The 27,157-nt window shown below is 40.3% G+C and overlaps 2 protein-coding genes across 6 annotated transcripts in view; one reads left to right on the plus strand and one right to left on the minus strand.

Annotated features, from left to right (window-relative positions):
• TBCE (tubulin folding cofactor E) overlaps positions 1 to 1,737 on the plus strand; it is a 50,581-nt gene extending 48,844 nt beyond the window's left edge. For all 4 annotated transcript variants that reach the window (XM_041413937.1, XM_041413946.1, XM_041413955.1 and 1 more), the window contains one exon: positions 1 to 1,737. In XM_041413937.1, the coding sequence (XP_041269871.1) occupies positions 1 to 93 (93 nt within the window). In that variant the 3' untranslated portion in view covers positions 94 to 1,737.
• On the minus strand, positions 791 to 27,157 carry B3GALNT2 (beta-1,3-N-acetylgalactosaminyltransferase 2). Of its 2 annotated transcripts, none has more exons than XM_041413982.1 (12): positions 26,988 to 27,157; positions 16,645 to 16,792; positions 15,272 to 15,372; positions 13,995 to 14,188; positions 12,904 to 12,999; positions 8,380 to 8,490; positions 7,532 to 7,610; positions 6,143 to 6,323; positions 4,483 to 4,608; positions 2,287 to 2,446; positions 1,829 to 1,885; positions 791 to 1,461 (listed from the first exon to the last, which is right to left on the minus strand). In XM_041413982.1, exons 1-12 carry the CDS (start codon positions 27,079 to 27,081, stop codon positions 1,327 to 1,329), a joined length of 1,482 nt encoding a protein of 493 aa, XP_041269916.1. In that variant the 5' UTR covers positions 27,082 to 27,157; the 3' UTR covers positions 791 to 1,326. The 2 variants fall into 2 exon arrangements, with proteins under 2 accessions (XP_041269916.1, XP_041269908.1); XM_041413974.1 differs by having other exon boundaries at positions 6,143 to 6,326.

A 27,157-nucleotide genomic window follows, 5' to 3' on the forward strand; every position in this document is an offset into this window, starting at 1 on the left:
TTGGAAGGAAAAGAAGTTGAACTGGACAATGACTTAAAGCCTTTGCAGTTTTACTCAATAGAAAGTGGAGACTGTGTGTTAGTACGGTGGTAAGAAGGGACTCTCTTGCTGCACTGAAGGAAAAACTGACACAAGAACTGCAGAAGAGAGACAGACACACAGCCTGTGCCTGAGCAGACATACAGGTGAATATGAGTTTCACACACGTGGCACCAAAGGGCTGCACAACTGTACTTTCAGCTCCTCAACTTGATCATCAGCCTCCATGAAAACATCTGCTCATTCGTCCTACTGGAGAGATACCAAATAGTGCTTAAATGCTTCAATTAAATAAAACTCAAGGTCACCCTTTTGCCAAGATTTTATACTGCCTGCCCCCAGCAGTCGTGAGAATTTGTTTTACTGAACCGAGTACCGGCTTGAGTTGTGATCTCTTTGCTGACAAGACAAGATCAGTGCTGCACTGAGAGGCCACTTGCTCTTTGTTTTCACCTACATCCAACCGACCTCAAAGTGAACAAAACCCAGTAGTAATTTTAGAAGTATCTACCTTAGATGATTAAGGTCAAAATCTGCCAGACCTTTCTTCTATCCTAGAGTGTTAACATACCACATGATAAATAAGTTCTCAGCACACTGCAAGGCATTGCTATTTATTTTACGATCTTCAGCTGTTCCTCAATCTTATTTTATTTTCACTTGTGTAACCTCAGATTCATATCTAGTCAGAGTGAGCTCTCAGAAATCCCTCCTAAATCAGGCCAAGCCTGCACTACTTGAAGATTTGGTATAAGCAAACCTTGATTTTATTTTGATCTAAAATAACAATGGTATAAACAAAGTAATCACAAATCCTAGCCCCCCACTGCTGTCCCTGTCTCTGCACAGATGAGGGCAATCCCTCAGCAGAGAACCTCCTGCAGCAAGACTTACCAAGCTGCCCTGGTGCTGAGCACAACTCTCCTCAGGAGCCTGGGAACAGCCCTATACTGAATCAAATCAGTAGTGCTTTAATTTACAAAAGACAGGCTAGTTGGCATTCTTATGTGCATTTATTAATTACAAGTAGGTCTTTGACTTTATATAAAAAGGATTTTTTTTAAATCTTGAACATTTTGGTTTTTGTCTGATCAACATCTATACTATAGAAAATGAATAGTATCAGTCCACTTGTAATTATCAAAAGGGATGTGCAAATATTGTTATACTTTAATTGAAACCCAGCATTAAAAGGTACCTTAATATTTCTTATTGTTCCTGGAATGAATCCAAATGTACACTTTTCCATCACCATTATACACTGCCCTGTTTTCCAAGGCAAGTCCATCATCTTTCCTCACATCTACATGGATCTCCACACAGTTCCTTTAATCTCCAGAGCTCTCCCAGCTCCTGCGGCGAGTACTGGGGGGAAGACAGCATGCCACTCTCACATGTCTTCTCACACAACCAGAGACCATCCTGTTAAGAGAGAGAAACATTTCAATAGTTTTCCTTAGCAAGTATGTAGTCTCCAACAATCTTCACTTCCAAGAATCAGGTGTTTATTGTTTCTAGCAACAAACATTGCACACAAAGCTCCCAAACTGATCTGCTAGACCTGTTCAGAGAACTTGGGGGTAGGGATGGAGGCTGCAGGTGCTTTGTGGTAGTTTTGTGTTTTTTCATTCAAATACATCTTCAAAAATTTTTCTGCCTCTGGATTTTAATTCAATGGTTATTGCAATTCATTTTTAAAGGAAAAAAAACCTTTCTCCCATTTTATTTTATTTTACTTGGAACAGCAGGCATCTCCTTCTGTAAGGTCAGACAATTCCTTCAGACTTACTTGATATCGCTTGGGTCCTACAGCTGCCATCCAGATGCCCATGCTCACATCTTCACCCTGAGATGAAAATAAAAAATACATATATGAGCACCAAGAAAGCATAAAGCATGACTGTGACCTGGAATACGTTGCATCATCTGTAAAGAATGGTAACTACAAAAACCTACGCCAGACTACTGCAGAGGTGTTAAAATAATCCTCCCACCTTTCCCGTGACAATACACTGTTCTTACAAAAACAAGTACAAAAAACAAGATTACAGCTCCAGAGGTTCTCAGTCCAAAATATGTGCTTTGACTTAGAACAGGCACTAAACATAGCAACCAAAAACATGGCAAAAGCTCACATGAGCCAAGAGAACTCAACACTAACACTTGAACAATGTTCATTCTGACTCACCCAGTACATGCTGTTCCCCAGACCACTTAACACAGAAAAACTGAACTAATTTTTATTACCTGGTACGTTTTTAATCTTTCAGAGTTGCTTGCCAGCCACTGCACAATGTCTTTGGAGATGACATAGCCAGACCCACAAGCAAAGGCTGGATATGCAGGACTTGGATACTCCAGTTCTTGCCATTTCCCAGTTCGATCAACTGCCCAATTTAGTCTGAAACTGAAGGCATGTTAGACATGAGATGTTTATAGAGAGTCCTCTGTGGAACCTATGAACACTGATAACAACTGAAGTAATACTGATAACAAATGACTGAGAGTAGATGATCCCAATTATAGTTCCTAGTCTTATTTCTCTAGGGCACAAGGCTGAAATTGTAACTGTTGTTTTGTCTCAATCTTGGATAATAAGAGAAAGTTTTCAAAACAGAAACAAAAGCAACACTGACAATCAGGTTTTCAGCATCGACACCTTGCTGTTGGGTTTTGAATTAGGTAAGCACACACAGCCTTACCTATTTTGTAACAGGCACATCTGTCTCCTGCTAATTAACCCCTTTGGTTAATCAACATGACACAAAGGCAGTGCCTCCAGCAGACATGCAGACAGTGATGTTATGCACCCCATTTTCCTGTTAAAACTAGTGGCTGCTTAAAAATCAGGAAGCAGTAGTACCTTCTCTAAGCTGTTTTCCAAATGAAGCTCAACAAAGGAGATGTTCAAAGGCTGCCATCACTGAATTACAAAAGAACTCTTCCTGGCAGTGTGTTCTCTAAGGAAGGCTTTATTCACCCCCAGAGGCCTGCAGGAAGCAGTCTCTGTCTGCACAGTCCCCCCACACACTCCCAGCGTGGCAGAGCTCGCTGCCGCACTGAGCAGCGCTATGGACCCTGTCAAACTGCGAGTGAGGCCGTGAAAAGCATCCTGCTTTCCCTGTTTGGGAACAAGCTGCTATTGCACTCCACTGGCTTCACACATGCTCCATGCAGTCACAGCTAAGAGACATAATTGTGTCAATGCAGCAGGGTCTCCCCCTGTTTCACAAAGAGGTTCAGCATTGCTCATTCCCAGTCATGAGCACAAGCAGCTGAAAGCTTCAGTGAGCTACTGAGAACTCACCTCAGACAGCAGCCCCGAAAGGGAGGAATTACGTCTGACTGCCAGATATGTTATCAAATTCTGCCCATTCTCAACTGAAGCTGATGTGTTAAAGCACAAAGTAAATGAAAGTCTCATCTGATACCTGAATTCACTTCAGGCACAGTATCTTCCACTCCACTGAATCAGCACGAAAGGTTAAACCCCCTCCAGACTGAGAAGCATCTGCTTTTATACTTTAAATGATTTTATAATCATTTTATACTTCCATAGTTATTTCAGTGTTATTCCCTACACGTCACACTTGCCTGAGCTGAAGACTGTGACTATTAAAGAATTTGCACTTAGAGATGTCACTCCTACAGATCTTTGTACATACACCTTATTACATCACTTTATGTGTAAGCAACAGGCAGGACCAGATTTGTGAAGCAAAGCAGCAAAGACCTGTTTTTCTTCAATGAGCAGAGGGCAACAGTAAGGCACATTGCACCATTATGTTATATTGAAGCAGCGTAGAGTTCCTGCTATACTGGATGTCATACCAGAGCTGCAGTGCATTCCATGGATGGAAGGGAAGATATGGGCTATTTTGATCCTCCTGATTATTCACAAATGTAATACAGGTTGGGAAAGTTCAGTCAAAATTTTATTAATCAGATCTGCTATTTCAAACAGCAGAAGTGGATAGCAATGCCTGAAATTCACAGGTGTTACTATAAAGTGCAGAATATAGCAGAAATTTTGTTTCTCCTTTTTACCCCGCTTCCTCAAGCCCACCAGAAAAATCACAGTGACATCATAAAAAGTAATATTTATAGTTCTGTACTATGTACTTTACTTTTAACTTCACTGTATTGCTGGAAAATTCTTATTTACTTAAGTACCATGACAAAGATGTCTATAACACATTTTAAAACCAGGCAAGATACTCAGCAAGTTTAAATCACTGTAAAGGCATACTCTGGAAAGTTATTGTAAAGGACTGATTTCTGATTCTGAGATTCAAAGTTTAACGTGTACAGAAGTCCTGCTTTTTACAACTGGCTTCCTTAGGCATAGGAGGGGAACCTACATGAAAACAGACTTAAATCACTAAACCATTCACTAGAGAAAGGGTATCTATCTCTTAAAGGTAATTTTAAAAAACAACTTACTTTCCCCACCAAATGTTTGGCCTGTCCAATTTTTTCTGCATTATCCTGTTAAAAACAGCTTCCAAATCAATGTAACAGTCATCATCAGTCTTCAGCAACAAATCAAAACTCGTTGATTCCACTGTCCTGTAGTCGAAATGAAAAGTGATGAAATGCTGAGCTGCACACTACAAACTACAGACAGCATGCTCTGCAACGGGTTTTTTGGGATGTGGGGGGAAGAAAGAGGGAAGGAATGTCTTTGCTACCCTTGACTTTTAAATGTTTTCTCTATCGACCAAAGGCTGACTGCCTCAAAGGAGATGCAGCTGTATCCTACGATGATCTTAGAACATGGACTTGCGTATGAGCAGAAGAAAACAAATTTGAAGTTTTGTTCTCCAGGACAGATGGTGGATTTACTAATGAAACCATCTTAAGCGGTATTGACTTCAGAAGGATATGAATTCCTGATGCTGATGGCAGCACAGCTGTTAAAAGCCACTGGCTACACGTCAGTAGCCTACTTTCAGAACGAGCCAGTCAGTTCAAGGATAATGAGAAGGCTGCAGGTGGTAAAAAACATCTGTGGAAACAACTCTGTACTCACTCCTTCTCTGTAAATGCACCTTCAAACATGAAAAATGTTATCTTTACCTGTCTGAAATAGTTGAACATGGCACACATAAAATAACCAAAAAAGCTTAAGATTCTAGGGATCATTGGATTAGTTACAAACATTTGTAAGGGTAGTTTCTTATAACAAGAAAAGTATTTTTAAAAGCTTTTTATTACTAAATCTTGAAAAATGGCTAATCTGTAAGAAATTATCACAGAGATCTAAATCTTGACATGCAAACCTCCTTTTAAAACTGAAAGCATGGTTCAGTTTTTCAGTTACATTCATAGCCATGGAATTTGTGAAATAAGTGCATAATCTTGAAAGCAACTAAAATGAATTTTGGTTAAATTACAACTGTCAACTGTATTTCTTACTCCACAGCAGCACCAATTAACTGAAACAGTTGTCTCAGAGTAATGGAAATCACTGCAAATTAGAGGTAGAAACTAACTAGATTGACCACAGACAATGCAATTACACTATGAAAATTCTTCCTATCAGGCTTCAGTCCCCTGTACACAAGCTTCCAATCCTTCCCCTCCACTCAGCACTGCTGTGGCCACATCTGGACTACAGTGTGCAGTCTTGGACTCCTCAGTACTAGAGGGACACAGCCATACAGGGCAGAGAGTCCAGCAAAGGCCCATCAAGATGACTGTGGGACTGGAGCAACAGCCACAAACTGAAACACTGAGTAACTATACAAGCTGGCCAAAAGCCATCCTTTAAAATACTAAAACTGCTAGTTTTCAGTTAGATACAAATGGAAAGAAATTACAAGGAGACATGAACATTTTTTACACCTGGACTCTTAGAGCAGAAGCCTGTCTTGCCAGCTTGTGCTGATTTGAGGCACCAAGGATCAGCATTCAAAAAACTATAGGCACTGCCATTTTACTCACTACATGCACCCGAAATTTTGAGAGAGAAATACAACTTAATGAAGTAAATCACATATTTCATGGAACCTATCAAGTAACATAATCTGCTACATCATCTTGGACTACAAACAGCACCATTCCTAAGAGAAAATATGAAAATACTTTATTTTCAACTTACCATCGGTAGAAGTTCAGCAGCTTGGAGGGAACGTTTCTGTAAGTGTCAATCACATCTACAAAAACAATGTCATCATACATACTGCTTTCTTCCTTCAATAAAGCATCTTCTTTCTCAAGGTTTCTTATGTGACTTGCAAACCTTTCTGGGCGAGTATGGAGGCTTTTTAAAAGAGCATCACCTTCTGAAAGAAACAGCACCCATTATTAAACAAAGATGCATAGCTACATATTATTTCATATTTCTCTTGCATCATACAGGGCACTCATTGACAAAATGAATCTGAAGAAGCATTCAAATAATTTGGGTTATGAAAATCCTGCAATTAATTTAAAAAATTCTACAAAATGGTTCAAGTTCCAGAACAATGAAGAAATGTATTTTTGTATAAGGCCTGACACTAAAAGTTTAAAGTAAAAAAGTATTCTCTTCCTCTTCAGTAATAAAAGAATTCAACTTTCTAAGGTTCCTTAATATAAAGAACAGTCTGGGACTTCACTATTTCTCTTACTGTAGAATAAAAAGGCCACTGTCAGTTCCTCCTACATATATGTATCTAGCATATAAAAATAAACACACAAAAAACCCAAACAATGCTATGCTAAATATAATCAAATAGGCATTGTTTTGATGTAGCACAGATGGTCCCTGCTGAACCACATCACATAACTGCAGGTAAAAGCTAAAAATATATTGCAGATAAGGAGGTAGTTTGTGGTACTGAAGAAAAGTTTGACAAACAAGGTGGAAGGGCTGTAGCACACACCTCAATTCAGGCTCCTACAGAGATGACAAGACAACAGCACTGCCCAATTGTATCTGCCAGGCCCAGCTACAGAAAAACAGCAATAACACTCTCAAAGTCAATGCTTTTGTTGGCTACAATGGACCAAAAAGAACACACTGACTCCAGTGCTATGTGGCCAAAATCTTAGAAACTGGAAAGGGCTCCTACAAAATCTCTCAAAATTCTGCTGAGACAGGTGTAGAAAAGCAACAAGAGGGATGGAAATTGTTTGTCCATATTAAACATTGTGATACAGTACCTCTAACTGCACCAGAACTGGGGAAAAGTGTAAAAAATATCAGGGAAAGATTTCATTGCATGACATTTTTTAACTTGATTTTGGGTAGCAAAGAACAAGGAGAGAGTCTAGAAAAAAGTCAAAGGGATGCAAATCAACTGGAGTGGCTGACAAAAGGCAAGCAAAGGAACCACATCAGGACATTGACTTTAAGTGTAACAGAGCCAGGAAGAAAATGTTTCTACTAAAAGAAAACCTAGGGTGACTAAGTTCATGGAGACAGTACAAATTATACTCAGAAGTATAATTTAAATTGCCTGTTTTAGCATAACATCAAATGTCATGCTACATTTTGTGGACTTACCCTGAATAGTGTAGATAAAACCACCTGCTATTCCCTCCACACCTTCTGTGAGTTCATGTGGCAGTGACCCTTCCCCTGCCTGTTAGGAACCGATTAATTGAAATTAATAGATTAATTCATCTCTCATTATTGATGTGTTTTACCTCTGATTTTAAGGTGTGAAGTTTTCTGGCAACTAAGAATGAAATTAATTTAAAGCTCTGCTCGTTCAGGCACTTGCATAACCACAGAATCACAGAACATCCTGAGTTGGAAGGGACCCACAACAATTATTAATGTCCAGCTCCTGGTCCTGCACAGGATCACCCCAGGAATCACACAATGTGCCATGGAAGACTAAGACTAAGATTTCTAACTAAAGTTTTGCGGCATTTTTTTTAAGTTTCATCCAAAATTATCATTATCACTGAAACTTTCAGGAAACTAGTTTTGAAGCTGACAGCAAAATGCAAAATTATTCTGGCTAAATTACAACTACACAGGATGTTTAGGCAAGCAACAATCTGAGACGAAAAGAGACACACTGCCAAAAAGCAAATACCCAGACTTTATCCCATCACAGTTGGGAATTTAGCACAGGATTTTTGACCCACATTTTGCCATCTCTGATATACTGATACTGCTTCACATTCTCACAAAAACAATGAGAGCTTTACTCCCCTCAAAATAAAATGCCACTTACGAGCATAATTTTTTTGCAAGAAGGCAAAGCAAAACTTCTGAGACAAAAGGAGAAGCCCAACTGAATTAATGATTTACACAAAGAAACACAGTAAAGTGAAATGCTAAATTCTCAACAATTATAGAAAAAATAGAAACATGGTGGAAAGGAAGGTGAGGGGACTCACTGTAATGACTCTGAAAACACCTCCTCCATCATTCACCATCACTTTATGAAGATTTCTTGAAACCAGGCCCTGAAGATCCTGGCTCTCCCACACAATAGTACCTTCAAAACTCTGGTAAGAAAGCAAAATACAGTTATGCAGGTATACAAAGACTTTAAAAAATGGAAGTCAAACAGTTTGGGCTTATTAAGATTATTTTAAAATAGTAAACTTCACACAAGATTTAGCTTGAGGGCATAACATAAATGTTTTACTTACACTTCAATAAAAATAAATTACACATAAATAAAACACACCCATGAAACTCAGCAACACATAACCATTCTTTTAAGACTAATCATGAATCTCTGTATTAAACTTTTAACAGAAAGCTTTCTAAAATCATCAAAATAGCATTTAAAGGTGACCTGAAGTGAATTTTTAAAAATCAAATATAAAATCCTGCATTACAAAGAGAATAGGTTAAAACAGATTTGGAAACAAGCTCAGCTTTTATCCTTATCTGCCAAACAGAGATCAGAGACTGGATCCTGACACCAGCAAAACTCAAAAGAAAAATACAGCCACCTTTATTGGAGTAAAGGTGTCACAAGCTACTGTAGGACTGACAGAAGTCTTACCTCACATCTTGGCTGGTAAGGAAGAAAAAGACAAGTGAATAACTTCAAAATTTTCTGGTTTTAACAGCGAAATTAGGCTATGCCACTCCATGTTTTACGTGTGTGTGTGTGTAAATTCTTGCATTTAAAAGGACTTCATCTCAACTTTAAACTGAAGACCTTTGAGAACATGCAAAGGAGCAGGTGGGAAGTTGTACAAATAAAGAGTATTGGCAGAATTTTTTTTTTTTTTAATTTTTAAAGCAATTTCTCCTTTAGAAAAGGTAGGGTTGTTATACTCCTGCCACCTAGATGAGCGCATTCCATTTTGTCTCTCCCACTTTCATAGGAAACACACTGGTTGTTAGTGTGGGTGTTGGAATAGAAAAACAACTTGTTTGTACATGCATCTCTGTTGCTGTAGGAAGTCTGTTTACTTATATCACAACCTCTCATCTCTTTCCCATTTTATCTTCCTTGAACACTAGAAACCTTCTCCAAAAATCCTCCAGTTACTGAAACACCTTTAAGTCTAGATTATAGTTCAGCTTACTTTATCGCTTTCCTCTAGAAGCAGGTCTTAACATCTGTAGCAGTCTCAGTGTTTAATGACAGCTCTGTGTGTATTTCAGAAATCTCTCATCTATTATTTAAAATGCCAGCTTTATAAGCTAATAATGGAGCTAGCCAGTGTTTATTCAAGCCTGACTTCCATGCTCAATACCTTTCTCTTGCTTCACAGAATAAGCTGAATTGGAAGGGACCCATAAGGATCATCCTATCCACCTCCTGACCCTGCAGGACCATTCCCAAATCACATCCTCTGCCTGCAAGCATTGACCAAACTCTTCTTGAACTCTTGGCTTGGTGCTGTGACCACTTTCCTGGTGAGCCTGTTCCAGTGCCCAAACACTCTCTGGTGAAGAACCTTTTTCTAATATCCAGCCTAAAACTTCCCTGATGCAGCTTCAGACCATTCCCTCATGTCCTGTCCCTGGTCACCACAGAGAAGAGATCAGTGCCTGCCCCTCCTCTTCCCCTCCTGAGGAAGCTGTCACTACAGTGAGATCTCCCCTCAGTCTTCTCCAGGCTGAACAGACCAAGTGACCTCAGCTGCTCCTCAAATGCCTTCCCCTCAAGGCTCTTCACCATCTTCATTGCCCTCCTTTGGACACTCCCTAACAGTTCAATGTCTTTCTTACATTGTGGCGCCCAAAACTGCCCCCAGAACTCGAGGTGAGGCTGCTTCAGAGCAGAGCAGAGCAGGACAATCCCCTTCCTTGCTCGCCTGAGGATGCTGTGCCTGAATGCACATCAGGACACGGCTAGGCCTCCTGGCTGCAGGGCACTGCTGGCTCATACTCAGCTTTCTGTTGTTTAATTATTTCTCAATTATCAAAATAAATGGACCAATATTAAGACTTTTTCTAGTGGCTCAATTTTCTTTTTGCAGTGACTGTCATCTCCCATTCCAATGTTTTTTGCTGTAGGGATTGGGCTCTAATCACACTTCAGTCTCCTCTTTGTAGACACAGCCTCTGGAAAGTTCTTTAGTGAACAGAAGAGTCTTTTAGGAGTAAGAGTCCCTTCATGCCTCAGCAAGCAGAAACATTACAATTCTCACCACTGACTATTACTGATACTGACTTCAAATGTACCAGGAGTCTTAATCAGTTACTACCAGTGAACCTCAGTGTAAGGTGTCCTGAGGCTGCAAACTATCATTATTTTCTAGGTTGAGAGATTCATAAGCAAATTTTCTAATGACTTTAGCCTCAGCTATTCTTACTCTAAACCAGTTAATGAAAGCTGAGGCCTGAAAATGCTTAAAGCAAAAACATTAGTGGCACACCTGAGACTACATCATCTGTTTTTCCCCATTTAAATTCCAGCCTTGTTGCTGCCAGAGCGCAGTGGCATTTACAGTGAATACCGAAGAAGTGAACTGACATAATGCAGCCCTGCCAAACTCCTTTCCAATGTTAAACAGTGCTGTGCTTTTTGTTCCTCCAACTACTCCCCATTAGTAACACAAAGTATGTGCAGTACAGAGTCCCATCTTCATGCAAGTGGCCCACGGCTTTCTGACAAAATAAGTGCACTGCTAAGACTTGTCTGTAAGAGCCCTGTTTGTTTTAGTTATCTGCGGGTGCTTCTGCTGTTCTGTGCTTTCAGTGGTTCCAAAGCTGAATGATCGATTCTGTCTCTCACAATCTGGCCTGCCAGATGCTTATTCTAATGCTGCATTTCCTTTCCTTTCCCCAAGACGAGCAGAAAGAGCGGCACTTCAGCTGCAAGATGAATGAAGCTCTTCAGCAGTCTGTACAATCCATTACTTCTTCAAGGTGGAAAGACAGAGAATAGACGCTGTCTCAGACAGCATCCTATGACAATTAAACAGTTCACTAAATTTAGTGCTCTCAAACAAGTAGACAGGAACACGTGGGCATTGCCACGTCTTCTGAATCATCGTGTATGCTTCAGCATCCTGAGCATCACAGGAGACTGCATGCTGTGCCTAAACCCCATTAATCTACGTTAGAAACATCGTGTTACTCTGTAAGCGTTCAGCGCATGACACACATCAGATTAAGGAAGCCCACACAAAGAAATATATGAATACTAATATTCTCTCTCTCAAGGAAGTACTTCCCATCTGCCTCTCAGGAAAACTGCAACCATTTATAGCTAAATTACAACTGCCTGGAATTTTAGCATCTCAAAACAAAGTCTTACAGGGAAAAGACTCACATGATAGACTACCAAATTACTGGGTAACCAATATTCTTTTTAAAAACGTAAAATAAACCCTTAATCGTTTTAGTATGAAATTAGATTGCCAAAGCATATGCACAAAATAGTGCAAGTGGTCTGCTCACCTGAGAGGTTTCCTGCCAGCATAACAACTTGCACAGTATCCTGTAAACACTGCCTAAGATGATAAATCAATCAGACAGCTGCAGATTCCCCTTAAAATTAATATATTTCCAAATGCATTCATTAGTATAGAGCCAGGGGAATAAATCAGGGAATAAACTGGCCCAAATTGTCCTCTCTTCCCTCTTCAGTCTTCTCTTGCTTCATTCTTTCATAACACAATTTCTTTAGTAATAAAACAACCCAGGCCTAAAGACAACTTAAAGAAACAGCAGCAAGAGTCCAAAAAAATATTTAAATTAAGGGAAACTGTCCAAAATGGTAGCTGAGATATCTAGCAAGAGATCACTGGTCCACTGAGAACAATTCCTTGTACCTGAGAGGGTCTGCTAACTAAAATTCTCCTTCTGAGCCAACCTGTACTCATATTCAACCTTCACTGTAGAATAATCAGGGTATTTTCCTACAATATTCTGTTCCTTTTGTGTTTAATCCCCTTCCTTCCTATGCAGCCACAAGTAGGATCCATATCCCTATACCAAAAACAAATAACACTGTCACTGCAAACATAACACACAATATCTTGATGTTATGTCCAAGACATCAGATGCAGAAACCTCTTTTCCAGCTGCTCTCTAGAAACCTATGCCATCCTCCCCTCCCTGTCTTGTGTGCTAATGTCTGATAAAGCAGAAGGGAAAAAGAAGCACCACATGTTCTGGTAAACTCTCCCAAAGAATCAAGGCAGATACAGTTTTCAATCAGAAATAGATTAGTTTTCTGAAGTTGCTAGTATTTGACAAAGTAATTTTATCAATTTGTATTTTCCAGTCTTATGCCTTATAACTACCTGTGATAATAGGACGCTATACAACAAATACTGGATTTCAGCATATCCCTGCCACTAGTTACCCATTCTGGGATTCTGTGAACTAACATTCTAGAGGTTTTCACTTGCCCTTTTCTGCCTCAGCCAAAGGCCAGTTTTATCAGTCAGTCTGTCCAGATGACTTAAAAGAACTGCTGGCAGTTCTGATACTGCACATACCTCTGGCAAAATAAACTGCTCTACTGGCTTGTACCACAATCTGTTCACCTGCACTCCACAGCTTGGCGGACTAAAGCGAGCACTAAAGATGGCTTCCTGTGAACAAGAGGAAAAAACCAAAATTTAAAAAAAAACACAACACACATTAAAAGTTCTACTGCATTACACAGGCCACAAAATGGCTCTTAGATAATAACAAATTACATAAAGAATCTGCATTGCCGAATTCCAATCCTCAAAAACAGTTTCCAAACTCTCTCATGTAAGCAACTTTTCTCCTTCACTGGAACTAAAAAACTAATGCAGATAAAATTATCAGACATTGAACATTTAGGAATTCTACAGTTTAGGAAACATGAACTTGATTACAGTATAACTTTATTTTGAAAAGGGCTATTATAAACCAAAATCCTTGGAAGTTCATCATGGAAGTCATACTTACAATTCTTTCTACTGTAGCACAGGCAGAAGTTTTGAAATTGGCCTATCAAGTTATTGGTTGAGATAAATGTAATCTATCAAATGCAACAATCTTGCTCAAAAAATATTTTCCCTCCAAATCACAAAGCTATTCTGTCAAGCCATAACAGTTTGGGACTGGGGGAAATGATCAATGAAGTTGATTATTACCACTAAATAATAACAGTTTCTAGAAATCTTAAAATGTCTTGCCAGAAGACAGACAGGAAAAATTACACCTGTCCTGCATCTCTGCTTGAAGACACCAAATACAGGTTTCTGCAAGCATTTTAAATATATTACATAGCTCAATTTTTATTCCTTAATAACTATCAATAACTTAGAGCCTGAAAAACAAATAATTGTGCATTGGAATTAGATGTAAGTGCTTTTTTATAACAGCACCTAGATTAATATATAGCACTTTGGAAATTTCATCTTTTCCTCATCCAGGATGTGCCTCTGTATACATATATGTGAATTTAAAATGCAATAAAAGAAAAATATAATTCATAAACTTGTCAGTTAAGTATTCCTCTTCTAACTCACCAACACAGCATGTCACTTTCTTTAAGAACTTAATGCACAAAAATGAGATATCATGCTTTTAAAAAATAACTATAATATTCTACCTCATGTTCTGCCTGGTACAGCTTTACAGTGATGTTCCTCTGGAATCCCACCCCATCAGCCTCATAAAATACCCCAAGGCTGGTAATGACAATGGGGTAAAGCACACGGAAGTTCACACTGACGATTCTGTCTTCAGACAGCACAGAAGGTATGTCCTCAGGGAGACTGAATGCTTCAATTTCCTGATTCAAAACTGAAAGAAAAGGAAAGGCCAAAGGTAAGGGGAGAAAAAGTTAATAGTTCCTGGATACACACAAAGCACACTGCCTACATGCAAAGCATTCTGGTTAATTAGTATGGCTCACAAGTGCACAAGGATAATCAAACACTGGAGTAAAAGAAAATACAATGGGCTGCAGAATGCAGCAAGAAAAATTCCAGCAATACAGCAATCTGCAGGCTAATAGCAATTGCAACCCAATGCCTACATATCCACAGGGCAAAGATTAGAAACACAATAAATCCACAGCAGGAAGACAAAAATACTATTTGACTGCAGGAATACCTGTATATTAGCATAATGAAATAATTATTCATTTATCAAAATGGCACACACCTCCACTTAATTCAGCTGTCTGCTTTTTGGCATTATCGCCTACCTAAGCCCTGAGGTGCCATTTACACTTGGGAACAGTAGATGTTGTCATCCAAAGAGAAAGTAACCGAAGTTACATTTTGTGTTGAATCATGGCTCAAGTACCTAGCAGTCCTTAGTTAAACTGTATTAAAGAGCAAGAATGAAATAAAATCCAAAAGGAGACGGGAAAAAGTTAAAATTTTAGTTAGGAATTTCTGTATGGCATTTAATTTTTTTCCTCCATTTTACATTACTTAAGTGTTTTCTCTCTAAAGCAGAATCTGAAAAACCAATCAGCCAAACTTAGAGAATTCACTTTGTCACCAGAGAAGTCCACCTGACACTCAAGACTGTCACCTTGCTACTTTCTTCACATTTGACACTATGCCAGGTCATTCTGTCTCTCTCCAACTTCATTTAACACTTACATCAAGTAAAAATGTATTGTATATGGGAGAGATTGTCTGGTGACACAAGAAAAATGCAAATCCATTAGAAGTCAATGGACGCTCCTTCACATGCCCAAAAATCTCTCCCTTTCTGGCCTGCACACGGTACTTACAGGAAGGTTATGCAACAAGTTCTAGGAGGTATTTGTTTTCAAGACTAGTTGTCTCAATGAAACTCCCCAAACTACTCTCAGATAAGATGACTAGCTCTAGTTCAAACCACAGAATTTTTAAAAGTTAACTTCTATACCTGGGTTACTGATGTTCAGAAGTCTGCAGGAGTAGGGGTCTTCTCTGTCCTTCACTGGTACAGCACAACCATGCGCACCTATTATAAACTTCACAAGGACACTGAAATAATTTGCTTTTATTAACACCAGTTCTCTCCCTTCCTCCCTCCATCTTCAATAAACTTAATTTTATCATCATGACCTGTCTTTTACAGGGTTAAGATCTTAAACCTCTTAAAAATCAGTAGTGACAGTTGGTATGCAGAGCAACCACATGAATCCCCTCACAGGAGCTCAATTCCAAATCCACATTAACATTTTACATTATGAGGTTGCAAGAAGATTGCCAGCTAGAAATGAGAGACAAGACAGTCAGCACACTAAACAGAAAAAAGACCCAAGGCAACACTGAAGGATCCCAGAGACATGCCCCTCCTAGCCTGGGTTTGTTACTTAATTCAAGATTGCTTAAATACTACACATTCAAAATCAGTGAAAAAAATAGTAAGAAAAAAGACACATAGCATCAAAGGAGGAATGAGGATTCCAGACTACCTGTTACAATGAAATATTTCAACTTTGGGCTGTAGCAAAACAAGAGGTTCCCCCCACCCAGCTCCAATAATGGTTATTCCATAGTAGGAAGACATCAAGTAAGTACAAAGAGCAAGGATCCACCTTTGCCTATCTTTTTACCTAGCAGCTAAATGTCCTCCCAGAACTCCATAGAAGCTATGAAAGGTCACAGTTTTAGACCACTGAGGTGACTATGCTGCAGCCCAGGCTGCACACTGACACTAATCTGGAAACAGCAAAATGCTCTCAGTACAAGGCAGGTACCAAGGTGTGAGGATGGCAGTGTTTCCGGGGACAAACAGCAGAGCTTCTCAGCAAAAACAGACCTGTCTGTACACTGTCAGGTCTATGCAAGCAGTCAGGAAGGGCCACACACTGCAGCAGTTTGGTGCACCTGATTCAGTGGGAAACAAACCTGAACTTTATAGTTGAGGCTGTTTGCAAGAGCTTTCGTGGTTCTCTAACCAAATGCAATCCTGCTTGCTTTCAAAAATCCTGGATTACCAAGGATTCAAGTTGTACACCATACATCACAACACAGAAAAGAGAAAGGCTTATACATCACTAATAAACAGTGGCAAGTAATTGCAAAAGCAAACAGCAGTGTATAAAAAGTAGTTACAGCCCAAGGCAAGAAGTATTCTTATACACTGTTAAGCAGACTTTAAAAAAATTTATCAGAATACAAGATGCTAAAAAACAAACAAACAAATAAACTGGGAAACACTTTAAAACCAAAATTATAAAATCAAGGTATTTCAGCATTACAGTGACCCCTCTAGCCCCCAGGCCCAAACTAAAGAACAGTAAAGGTTACCGTTGGTTCAGGGCAGGATGTTGTTTCAGGTGCTTGAACCAAGTGCTCCTTATAATACTGCGTAGTTCATGATTGTGTCGAGCTGACAGAACACCTACAATAACATCATAATGCTTCAGTTTCCATTGAGGAAAGAAGGACAGTGGACCTAGAAGCAGAAAGTGACAAATATTTACTTTATGCTCATATTACCACAAGCCTGAGTTGCAAGCAATAATTAATTCCAGCCTTCCAGTACTTAAAGTGGGCTAACAAAAAGGAGGGAGAGCAATGCAGATAGTGATAGGACAAGGGAAAAGGGTTTTAAACTAAAATGGGGGAGACTGAGATTAGATGTTGAAAAGAAATTCTTTACTCAGGGGGTGATAAAACACTGGCAAAGGCTACCAGAGAAGTTGTGGCTGACTCAATCCTGGGAAGTGTTCAAGGTCAGGTAGGATGGGGCTTTGAGCAACCTCGTCTGGTGGGAGTCATCCCTGCCCATGGCAGGGGAGTTGAAATTAGATGATCTTTAAGGTCCCTTCAACCCAAACCACTCTGAAATTCTGTGCTTAAAGGACATCTCAAAAATGTCCTTTCCATTCCATTAAATCAAAACTAAAGAAAAATAAAATTAAGGGAACAAGTCTATGGGGTGACTTGACTCAGAATAGCATAAATTAGCTTGAACGAATTTTAAAAAACAAAAAACTAAAAATAAGCTACTCAAATCAAATATACTTTTAATTAGTTTATGTTTTAAAATGAGTGAAGCTTTTCCTTATGAACCATCCACATGGGAACAATGTTAATGTAACAGATGCTTCAAAATTAATATCCTATTGCTTTTAGAACAGCATTGCAGTGGTCTATATTAGGAAGATTGTCTGTCTTTTCTGTCCCAAGAGTTATGCCATTTTACTTTTAAAACCACTGAAAATGAAAAAAAAAAAAAGTTTACTTTGAAAAAACATTTTTTTGCTTGTTAGTAAAGATTTCTACTTCCTGTGGAAAAGTAGGAATAATCTTAAAATTTCAGAAAAATAGACTCATAAATGTTTCTCTGAACTTGCACTATTTAAAAAAAGGGAGATAAAGTGAGAAGTACAGGGAAAAAATACTAAGGCTATTATTAATTTATAAGGATAATTCCAATATGAGCATAAATATTCTCTGACGCAGCATAATTCAAGAGAAAACATTGCTGACCTCAAAGTCAACAATAACAATTTAGACAAGCAATCAATACTTGCCACTGAGGACCAAAGCTATTTATCTTCCATTTTATTTTTGTACACTTTTAGGCCAAAATTTTCAGTGTCAGATTGTATCATATCATATACCTCACTCTTACCTGAAACTGCTTATGCAAGACAACTACATCTCTACATTTTCTGACTTCAAAGATAAAAAAAAACGGCAAATTTTGTAGTTTGTGAAGGGGGTGAAAAAAAGAAGAAAAAAGCTACACATCACACTCCATTATAAACCCTAAAAGTGTTGTGGACCAAAGGTACAGAAGCTTTCCCATCCAAAGGTCACACTACCACTGCCTACCTTGCTTTTGAACCCTAACTTATTCAAAGCTGCACCTCAGTTGCATTACTTAGCCCAAGACTTTTCAGCAGAACGTGAGACAAATACACAAAGCCTACCTGTTAATCCACAGCAAAACCGACAAAAGCATGAAAGCAAGCAGCCCTCTCTCAGCTGCTGAGGTTCATTTCATTCTCCACAGCAGCTGTCAGCGGTACTTCTCTCAGCTCTAAGTCTGCTAATTCCAGTCTGCCAGTACTTTGTGTCACATTGTTCATTGTAAGCTCCTACTGAAGCTTTCTTGGACTCTGATATTTCTAAGGACTGGCTTCCACACAATTCTCTCTCATCTGACCATACTTGTACTTTTATTGGTACAGATTTTCACCTCAGTATCAGCTTCAGGAAGGATTCTCAGTTGCCAGTTTTCATGAAATGGGTGAAAGTGCTGGTCAACCTTGGCCTGTCAGTCAAGCTTGACTGAGAACTAGCAACAGATCAAAGTTTGGGACAGATACAGGAAAAAGTTATGTAGAGTACAAAGCTGTGGCATTAGAAGACACGACTAAAGATGCAGAGGCGTGTGTCCTGCTGAGCTGGTCACAGAAAGAGTTCACCACTGACAGGCAGTCTGCTGACCCTGCTCAGATTTTAAACCTCAGCAGCAGCCAACAGCTCTTGAAGTTTTTTGAAATCCTAAACTGTAAACATGAACATGCACCTCTTCATCCCATGAGACTGATTCTCGATAAAATGTCAAATCAGGCTGTTAATTATATTTGCTTCATTATAAGGAGATGAAAAGAGTGAGAGATCATTTAGCTTGATTTTGTCAACAAACACGGTCTTGCTAAACATATTTCTATTGATGAGTCCCCAATCAACTACTAAATTTGCCAGTCATTTTCAGGAAAATTTGACATAATATGCAGTCCACAAAGTGATTAAGTCTCCACATTTCATGCAACTGGAGTGGACAAAGAAAAGACTCATTAGTGCCTGCACTGAGAAACAGCAGTGTAGGCTTACTTGCAATATCAGGCACCAGAGCACCTCCACTGGACACAGCTAAAATAAGTGAGCTCCACAGAAGGCTGGACTTTGTATCTTCTGCTACCAATGCAGCTTTTTTTCTTTTTTTTTAATTCCTGAATAAATCGATTAATGAAACTAAATAGGCAAGCAGAAGTTGTTTCGAATATTCTCAACTAATCCACTTCATAAGATAAGTAACTCTCCTCCAAAATAAAAAACCCCATACATTTTTATCTCTGCCTATTCCTGTGATTTTGCATTTATATTCCTGAGGTTTAATACTTTTTTCTTCTCTGCCGCTTTGCAAAAGATCCAAACAAACACGACGGAAGGAATTAACTCAATATAAAGATTTGTATGCACAGAATGCTGACATGCACAGAAAAAGAACAAACCAAAGAGCAAAAGCAGCTCTTTCCCCCTTTTAATCTACTTCACTTAAAGTAATCTGTTACAGCTCATCTCATTACATGTTTTGTTGCAAGCAGAGCTACCTGACCTCCCTGCAGTACCTGCTTCACCCCAGAGCTAGAAATCGGCAAGATGTGCACCCCTGGTCTCTGCAGTACTCCGTGAGGCAGGCATGCTTTTATACAAGATTTACAGATTCAAAGAACAAAACCTCGGCAGGCAGAGGTTTCTGTTTGTTTTACATCAACAGCATTCCTCAGAAGAAATAGGACAGCAGGGTCCTTCTGAATTGCCAAGTGGCAGTAGTAACAGTGGTGGAGAGATGATACCCTAAAACACCTTAATCATAAAATACTTGCACATTTCTAGATAAGACTGGGAACAATGGCCAAAGCATCAGTAGAAAAGTTAAAAGAAACAAAGAAAAATCTTCCTGCAACACAAACTGATGCCTCCTTTTTTTTATTTTGTGGAGGGAAAGGGTGGGGTTGTGGCAGGGCAGGGGAAGCAGAGTATAGCACCTTCATCTGATGAAAATTGGCCACCAATCCCTGCTGCCATGGAGCAAAAGTCTGCTCCCAGGGAAGGCTACTTGCTCTCTTCTGGCTGTTCCACTCAGTGGACATTTTAGAGGATAACTATTGTAAACCTTAATACAGCCAACTCTGGCAGAACTGCTCCTCTTTGTCCCCTGCTCCAGTGCCAAAACACAAAAATACAATTCCAGTGCTACTCATCAGTAGTTTCCAATGTCTCAGACATCTGTCTACAGAGTAACTGAAAACCCTAAAAAAATCTCAACTAATTTGGAGAATACCATCAGCTTATTTTGTGTCCATCAAAAGTTAGGGGATTGTTTTATGTTGGGGGTGGCCTATCCATGAAAAACCATGTCATACTAAGATCTTACAGATGAAGGGTATTTGAGGCAGGACTGCACATCTACTGCCAGTGCCAAACCTGAACTGCTGAGCTTCAGTTTCTAAGGCCACCAGTCTGTAAGTCTTTACATACCTATAAAAAATGAAATAACTTTGTGACCAAGCATGCTACTCCCTGACAGACAGGACTACCAGATTTCAGATAACATCCTTTCTTAAGAAAGTCCCATATTTTAGCAAAACTTCACCTCATAGCTTGTTCCCACATTTTGGTTCCATTAGGTCATTGCCTGAAGAAGTACATGCTGTGCCACGGGACAACAGATGGCATACAAGCAGACTTTGGAATATGTTGGGTTTTAATCTGTTGCATAATTGTTCACTAGTAGAAGACTGACTCTCACAAATCCAAATGGGCCAATTTTTAGCTGCCACCCCCCCCCAGAAATGTAACAGGAATAACGACTTAAAGGGCATCAGCATCAGCAAGTAGCAGAAGATTACACATAATGTGTGGGGCTTTCTGATTAGGCCCTGTAGCTGAAGCCCAACAGTGAGTAACTTCCTACTCAATAAGATTTGTGCCATCAATTAAAACACACAATTAGCAATGAATCCACCTGGAGTGCTAAAAGCAGGTCTGTCTGTTCCTTCTCAAGTTTCTGAGGTCATTTTATAATTAGCATTTATCTAAGACTTTTATAAAAAATTAACTAAGCTTCCTACTCACAAACTTTCTTTGGATAGCACTTGTTTGTAACCAGTTAGACAAGGATTTCAAATAAACCTAAAAGCATGTTCCTGCACAGATCTTGTTCAGAAGTGTGAATTACAGTCTCATTAACTGATGAACAAAAAAAAAAGCAGGAAGCCACCAAAGTCAGGACACTAAAACAACGGCCTTTGGTCTCAGGATTGATCCTATTTATTTTTTTCCAATTACTGAGTACTGCCTACAAGAAATGCACTCTATCTTCTGTGACACCAAGGTAAATGTGATCATGAGCACAGAGAAAGCCTGAATACTACACAGGGAGAGAAACAACTGAGGGCCAAGAATGCAGGCAAACTACAGGCCTCTCACAAGGGGTGGTTAAAAGCAAGACTTTATTACAGAAGGCACTTCCAAGAAAGGAAACAAAAGTAGATGGAATGAGTGGAGACTGGAACACTGTTTACATTTAGAGCCATCTGACCTATAATTAAAAAATAAAACTGTTTTCTAGAAATGTTTGCTATTTCTAGAACTGTTTTCTATTTTCCACTAGAAGTACCTGAAGCATTCAACTTAAGAAAACAAAGGTTTAAAACAGACACCTTTAACCTCCATGGTAACATGCTGAAGACGAAGGAGGAGAAAGACTCTTTTGACTGAAAGGTTTAAGAATTAAAGGGCATAATCTAGTTGCAAGTCAGCTTAGGCTAGAAATGAGAACATATTTTTAATCAGGACAACAAGCCTCTGGAACAACCTCTTCCTACAACTGCTAGGAATCCAAGTGAACAGAAAAAAAGCCCTCACTGAATAAATGTAGGCTGCCCACCTGCCATTTTATGACAGAAACCAAGAGTTGCTTAATAGAAATAGTAAGCAGAATTGATGGCTGGCAATGTTTATTCCAATCTTGTGTGAGTGAGTCAATGAAGCCAAGGTAAATAATCACTAAAACAGGTTATCTACTTTTTTGACAGATTTCTATTTGAAGTGTGGTGATGATTATTAGGGAGGGTAATTAAACTCCTCAAAAAACGAAACTGCTGTCCACTCTTCATGGACCTCTACTGGTAGCTAATTCTGAAACTGTTGAGATAGCACACAACTATTGTACACAACTATATAGAAGTACCAGAGAATATACAAATTATGCATTTTTATGTCACAGCTATTGCAAAACATTGCCCCATGATAAGATTCACTTTTTATTCACACCAGGGATTCCAGATGATCGGTAGTAAAGAGCAGCTGAAGTAGTAAACAAGCAAAAAAAATTACTTGAGTGAAACAAGACTGGCTTTATCAGGCACTACCAGATTCTCTTAAGTAGTTTCAGATTCAAGAAGCCTTTTAATAAATTTAATACATTTTAATAAATGTTAAAACATTTCTTCCTCTTGTATACAAATTCACTGATGTTCCTAAAACACTCTGAATAATAAAAAAAAAAAAAAAAAACAAAAAAACAACACAGAAGACATCTGAGGTCCCTTGGCTCATCCTTCTTTCTTCTGCCAAGGCAGCCATGCCTACACCTTGTACATTTTGTGGTACTTTGAAAGCTAAGAGACAGATTATTCCTTAAATACCATGCAAGGATTGGGCCTACAAAAAGACAACACATGTACAGTACTGAGCATTTTCCTAGGGATGACATATGTTCTCACTGTAGAGGAGGCATCGTTAGTCCTCTCCTCAGCGTGAGTACATTACTCAATAGTAGCTTTACAATAGTATTTGTTTACAACTAAATAAACCCTGCACAGAAACCATACACTTGCTCTTTCAGTATTAAAAAAACCCCACTTATTAAAAATTCTAGTTAGCCTAACATTATCCAGTGCAGCAAGGTTTTACAGTAATGAACATCAACTCCAATAGTAACTGCTTGAAACAGGGAAATTATGAAGAGCAAAGCTACTTCTCTCCTTCCCCAACTTCCAAGTGGTGCCTTCCTCCCCCTCCTCAGCACTGCTCTACCTCAGAAATTCACATCAGGCCTTTCTGTAATGAGCTGGGCAGTGAAGTGTCCCTTGACTGGACCAGGAACCAGCCCCACCATGGTTAAGGTGAGGGCGACACTGACCATAGGAAGGAACTCCTGTTGCCTGATCAAGGAAGGAATGACAGCAGGAGTAGTCAGACATCCCCTGACAGGCCTGGAACATTCCTTACCTGAACTGTACCCTGAGTGGAACAGATCCATAGTTACTGGATTTTTGAAAATTCCAGCAATTACCAACCAAGACTGTGCTCAGGGTGGAAATTTATGGATGACTAAAGCCAAACATCTAAGAACCCTAAAAACTGGTCTTGAGCGAAGCCCTTTGGCTCTCCTGGACCACAGCAGGCTGTCACCAGCGACTCTCTGAGTAGGATGCCTCTCAGAGCTCACAGACTCTACAGTTTGCAAAGATCTGAGGATCAGCACCCAAAATTGATGATAGGGCCTGGTCTGAAACCTTCCACTCCTTGAGGCTCAGCCCCTTCCCACTGAGAAATGCCAAGATATTTGAAGTGGGTGTTTCACTGAACTCCAGGGGAAATTTTAACACATTGATACCCATATATCCCTGTATATAAATATATCTCTTTGTGTCAGTGTGCATGCATGTGTGGACTGACTTAGATACTCTCCTGCCAGTATAGCATGAATGTTGCTGTCTCGGATGTATAATGAAGTCACTGTAGCAATTATAGTAAATCCTATCACTTTGTAGATGTTAAGTTAGTCAATGATTAAGTGCTGCTAAATCCTTTAGACATTGATTGTCGACCAAGTCTGAGACTAAGACTGGACCTAGCTGCACCTCAGCTAATTTCATGGGAGTTTAGAAAGAGTTTAGAAAGGGGGTTCACTCTGACTCAACAGGAGGGTGTCCCTTAACCTTTTGCATCTTTATCCTCTGTGTAAATCATTCTAAATGAATTCTAACTCAGTTCTTCCTCTCTCAATCCATGAGGGTTTTTTTGGTTTTTTTTTTCTCCCCCTGATCCTCCTCCCCATCCCACTGCAGCGGTGGGGGACAGCAGGAAATGAGTGAGTTGGCTGCAAGGTGCTCAGTTGTGAGCTCAGGTTAAATCCAGGTGATACCTGGTTTTGCTACTACCTTAGACAGCGATTCTTTAAGCAACCTAAACCACTCATTTGTGACAAACTGGCATGTTTTGACTGGATGTCAAATAGAAGCACAGATTACTTAAGAAAGCATAGAATAAGTCCAAGTTCCAAATTCTCAGAAGAACGGGGTTGTGTTAACTGGCATGATTGTACAGCTGTGAAATGACAGCTAAAGGTGGCTGGAGCCAGATAAAGGATGGAAAAGGAATTATTTGCAAAATGCTAGGAACCTAGTTAGAAGCTGCTTATCAAGATAGCAAGAACAATAAAAGGGTACTATACCTAAAGGAAGAAATAAAACTCCTAAAGGCAACTTAATTAATACTGTCTTTGAAAATGGAGCAGCTGTAAAATCAGTTATGGGAAGAAAATTATAAAAAAAAAGTCAGAGGAAAACATCAGATTTATGTTTATGTGGGCTTTCCATCCTCCTGACATTGCATAATTAGGAAATTAATTATATCCCCTGAAGAATGGGATGGGAACATATGGGATGACCCTGATGACAGCAAACTGAGGAAAGCTGATTCTTTGTTTCCCTCAGATTCCTCCGAATATGAGTTCAGACACATCACTAAAGCAAAACACATTCTCATTCCTTTTGGTCTTCGACAACTGACGAAATTAACCAAAGATACAGGAGCACAAATTTCAGTATAAATGCAACAGGATGCTGAGAAGCTGGGTGTACAACTTGGACAGCAGAGAGTTAAAACCATTGCAGTGAATGGAGCAAGTGTTATTTGACAAACCACAAAAGTTAATTTATGGCTCTGGGTGAGAAGCGAATGTTGTCTACTTGCTTTGCAGTGGAAGTTCACAATGGAAATACTTTGGGTTCAATATTTTGGATATCCAAGCCTGGCACCCAGTGGTCGGCAATGTGCAGCCCTTTGGTCCAAATCTTGCCCCTAAATCTAACAGTGCGGGGGTACAGTGCGTGTACTTTGTGCAGTCCCTGCACTCTCAATCCAAAGACTACCAAAAAACAAAAAAAAGAATAACAGCAGCTTATGGATACTTTGAGGCACTGGAGGAAACATATACCTAGATTTCCTATAATTTCTCATCCACGGTACTCACTTCTAGGAAAGGAAAATCACTTTGTTAAATTAGTCATTGATTAAGTGCTGCTAATTCATTTAGATACAAACCTCTGATGAAGTTGGAGACCAAAACTGGACTTCGCTGCACCTAAGCTTCATCGGGAGTTTAAAAAGCAAGGGGATCCACCCTGAATGCTGTGACTCAACCACAGTCAACCCTTATCCATTTGAGTCTTTGATCTCTGTGTAAATCATTCTAAATTAATTCTAGCTGGAGTTTCCTTGGGACATTTAGTCCATGCAGTAAGCAACAGAGAGAACCTCGATATACAAGTTTCTTAAGCTGCTCTTTTACAAATTTGTGTTACTCCTACTTTTGCTAATACCTTTAACAGTGATTATTTAAGTGACCTCAATCACTCATTCACACCAACACCAACTGAGAAACTTCTGGATTTTCTTTTGAAATGTTTGTTAGTGGAAAACACATTTACTTGGGAAAGGCCATCACGAGATTCCATACTGCCACTTCTAACTCCAAATTAATGCTCTGAAGCTCTGAAACGGCACCATGAAAGATGAACAAAACCAACCAGGCAATTCAAACACACATCACGCTAGAAGTTCAATAATTATACCTCCCTTTCTTTTATCATTCAAGTGCGACTGCTGCTGATGTGATTATGCAAAAGCCAGAATACAGACACCTATACAACTCTACAGCCTTCGGGCTATGCAATAGTGCAATTGCTTCTTGCATATTTGCACTATTAATTGCCACTGGCAATCAGCAGACTCCTGTTTCCTCACAGCTGTGCACACCCTGCACAACGAACAGGCACCAGTTGCAGCGTGGGTCCATTACTGAGCAGGCTACTGGGTCACTAAACAGCTCCAAGCACACCCCAAGTAAAAAAACACCATTACGTGTTCATGTACAGTATTTTCTAACATCGTCAAACAGCACCTGTGGGCAGCTGACAAAAGTTTCTGTTCCAATAGATGCCTGCTTCCTCAGGCTTGAAGATTTGCGGCCTGAAAACTACACCTCATTTTATAAGGTGCACAAGGTAAGCCTTCAAGGTTCGGATTTCACTTGTGTTGGATGATACCCGGTCCTATGAATAGCTTTTTGCAGCACAGGGGTTTTAAAGCCCGCCGAGGCAAACACAGCGCAGTGCGAAGAGTTATTCCTAGGACCGGGAATGACGCGACACGAGCGGGATCGGTGGGGATTTCTTCCCCACGTGCCTCGGTGGCAGCGGGAGGGCACCGGTAGCGCAGCAGGCGCTCGGAAGCGGGAGCTGCTGCCCCGCTCCGCACCCGCGGCAGCCCCGCACCGCCACCGCGCTCGGTGCCTCCGCTTCGGGCGGCGGAGCCTGCGCTGCTCCCCGCCGCTGCACGGTACGAGACGCTCTCTCCCATCCCGACGAACCCCTCGGGCACTCCGGCGCTGCTCCCGCTGCCCCGGCCACAGCATCCCCCCTGGCCCTCCTCTCGCCTCCGCCCCCGTTACCTGCCCCGCCAGCCCCGACCTCTCCTCGCCCGGCGAGAGAGGGTGGAGGAGCCCAGCCCGCCCGGATGCCCCAGGCACCCGCCGCCGCCCGCCCCTCTCCTACCTGCCGGGTAGCTCCCGGGGCAGCTCAGCAGCAGCCAGAGGTGCAGCGCGACCCCGACCACACAGGGGCACAGCAGCACCAGCCAGTTTCGCATTGGCCGCCGCAGCCGCCGGCCCCTTCCCCTTCGCGCCGGCCTCTCCCAGCGGCGCCGGCGCGACGGCCCGGCTTGG

The sequence above is a fragment of the Onychostruthus taczanowskii genome, unplaced genomic scaffold (assembly GCF_017590055.1).
Source record: "Onychostruthus taczanowskii isolate IOZ18803 unplaced genomic scaffold, ASM1759005v1 scaffold104, whole genome shotgun sequence".
NCBI classification, from domain to species: Eukaryota; Metazoa; Chordata; class Aves; order Passeriformes; family Passeridae; genus Onychostruthus; species Onychostruthus taczanowskii.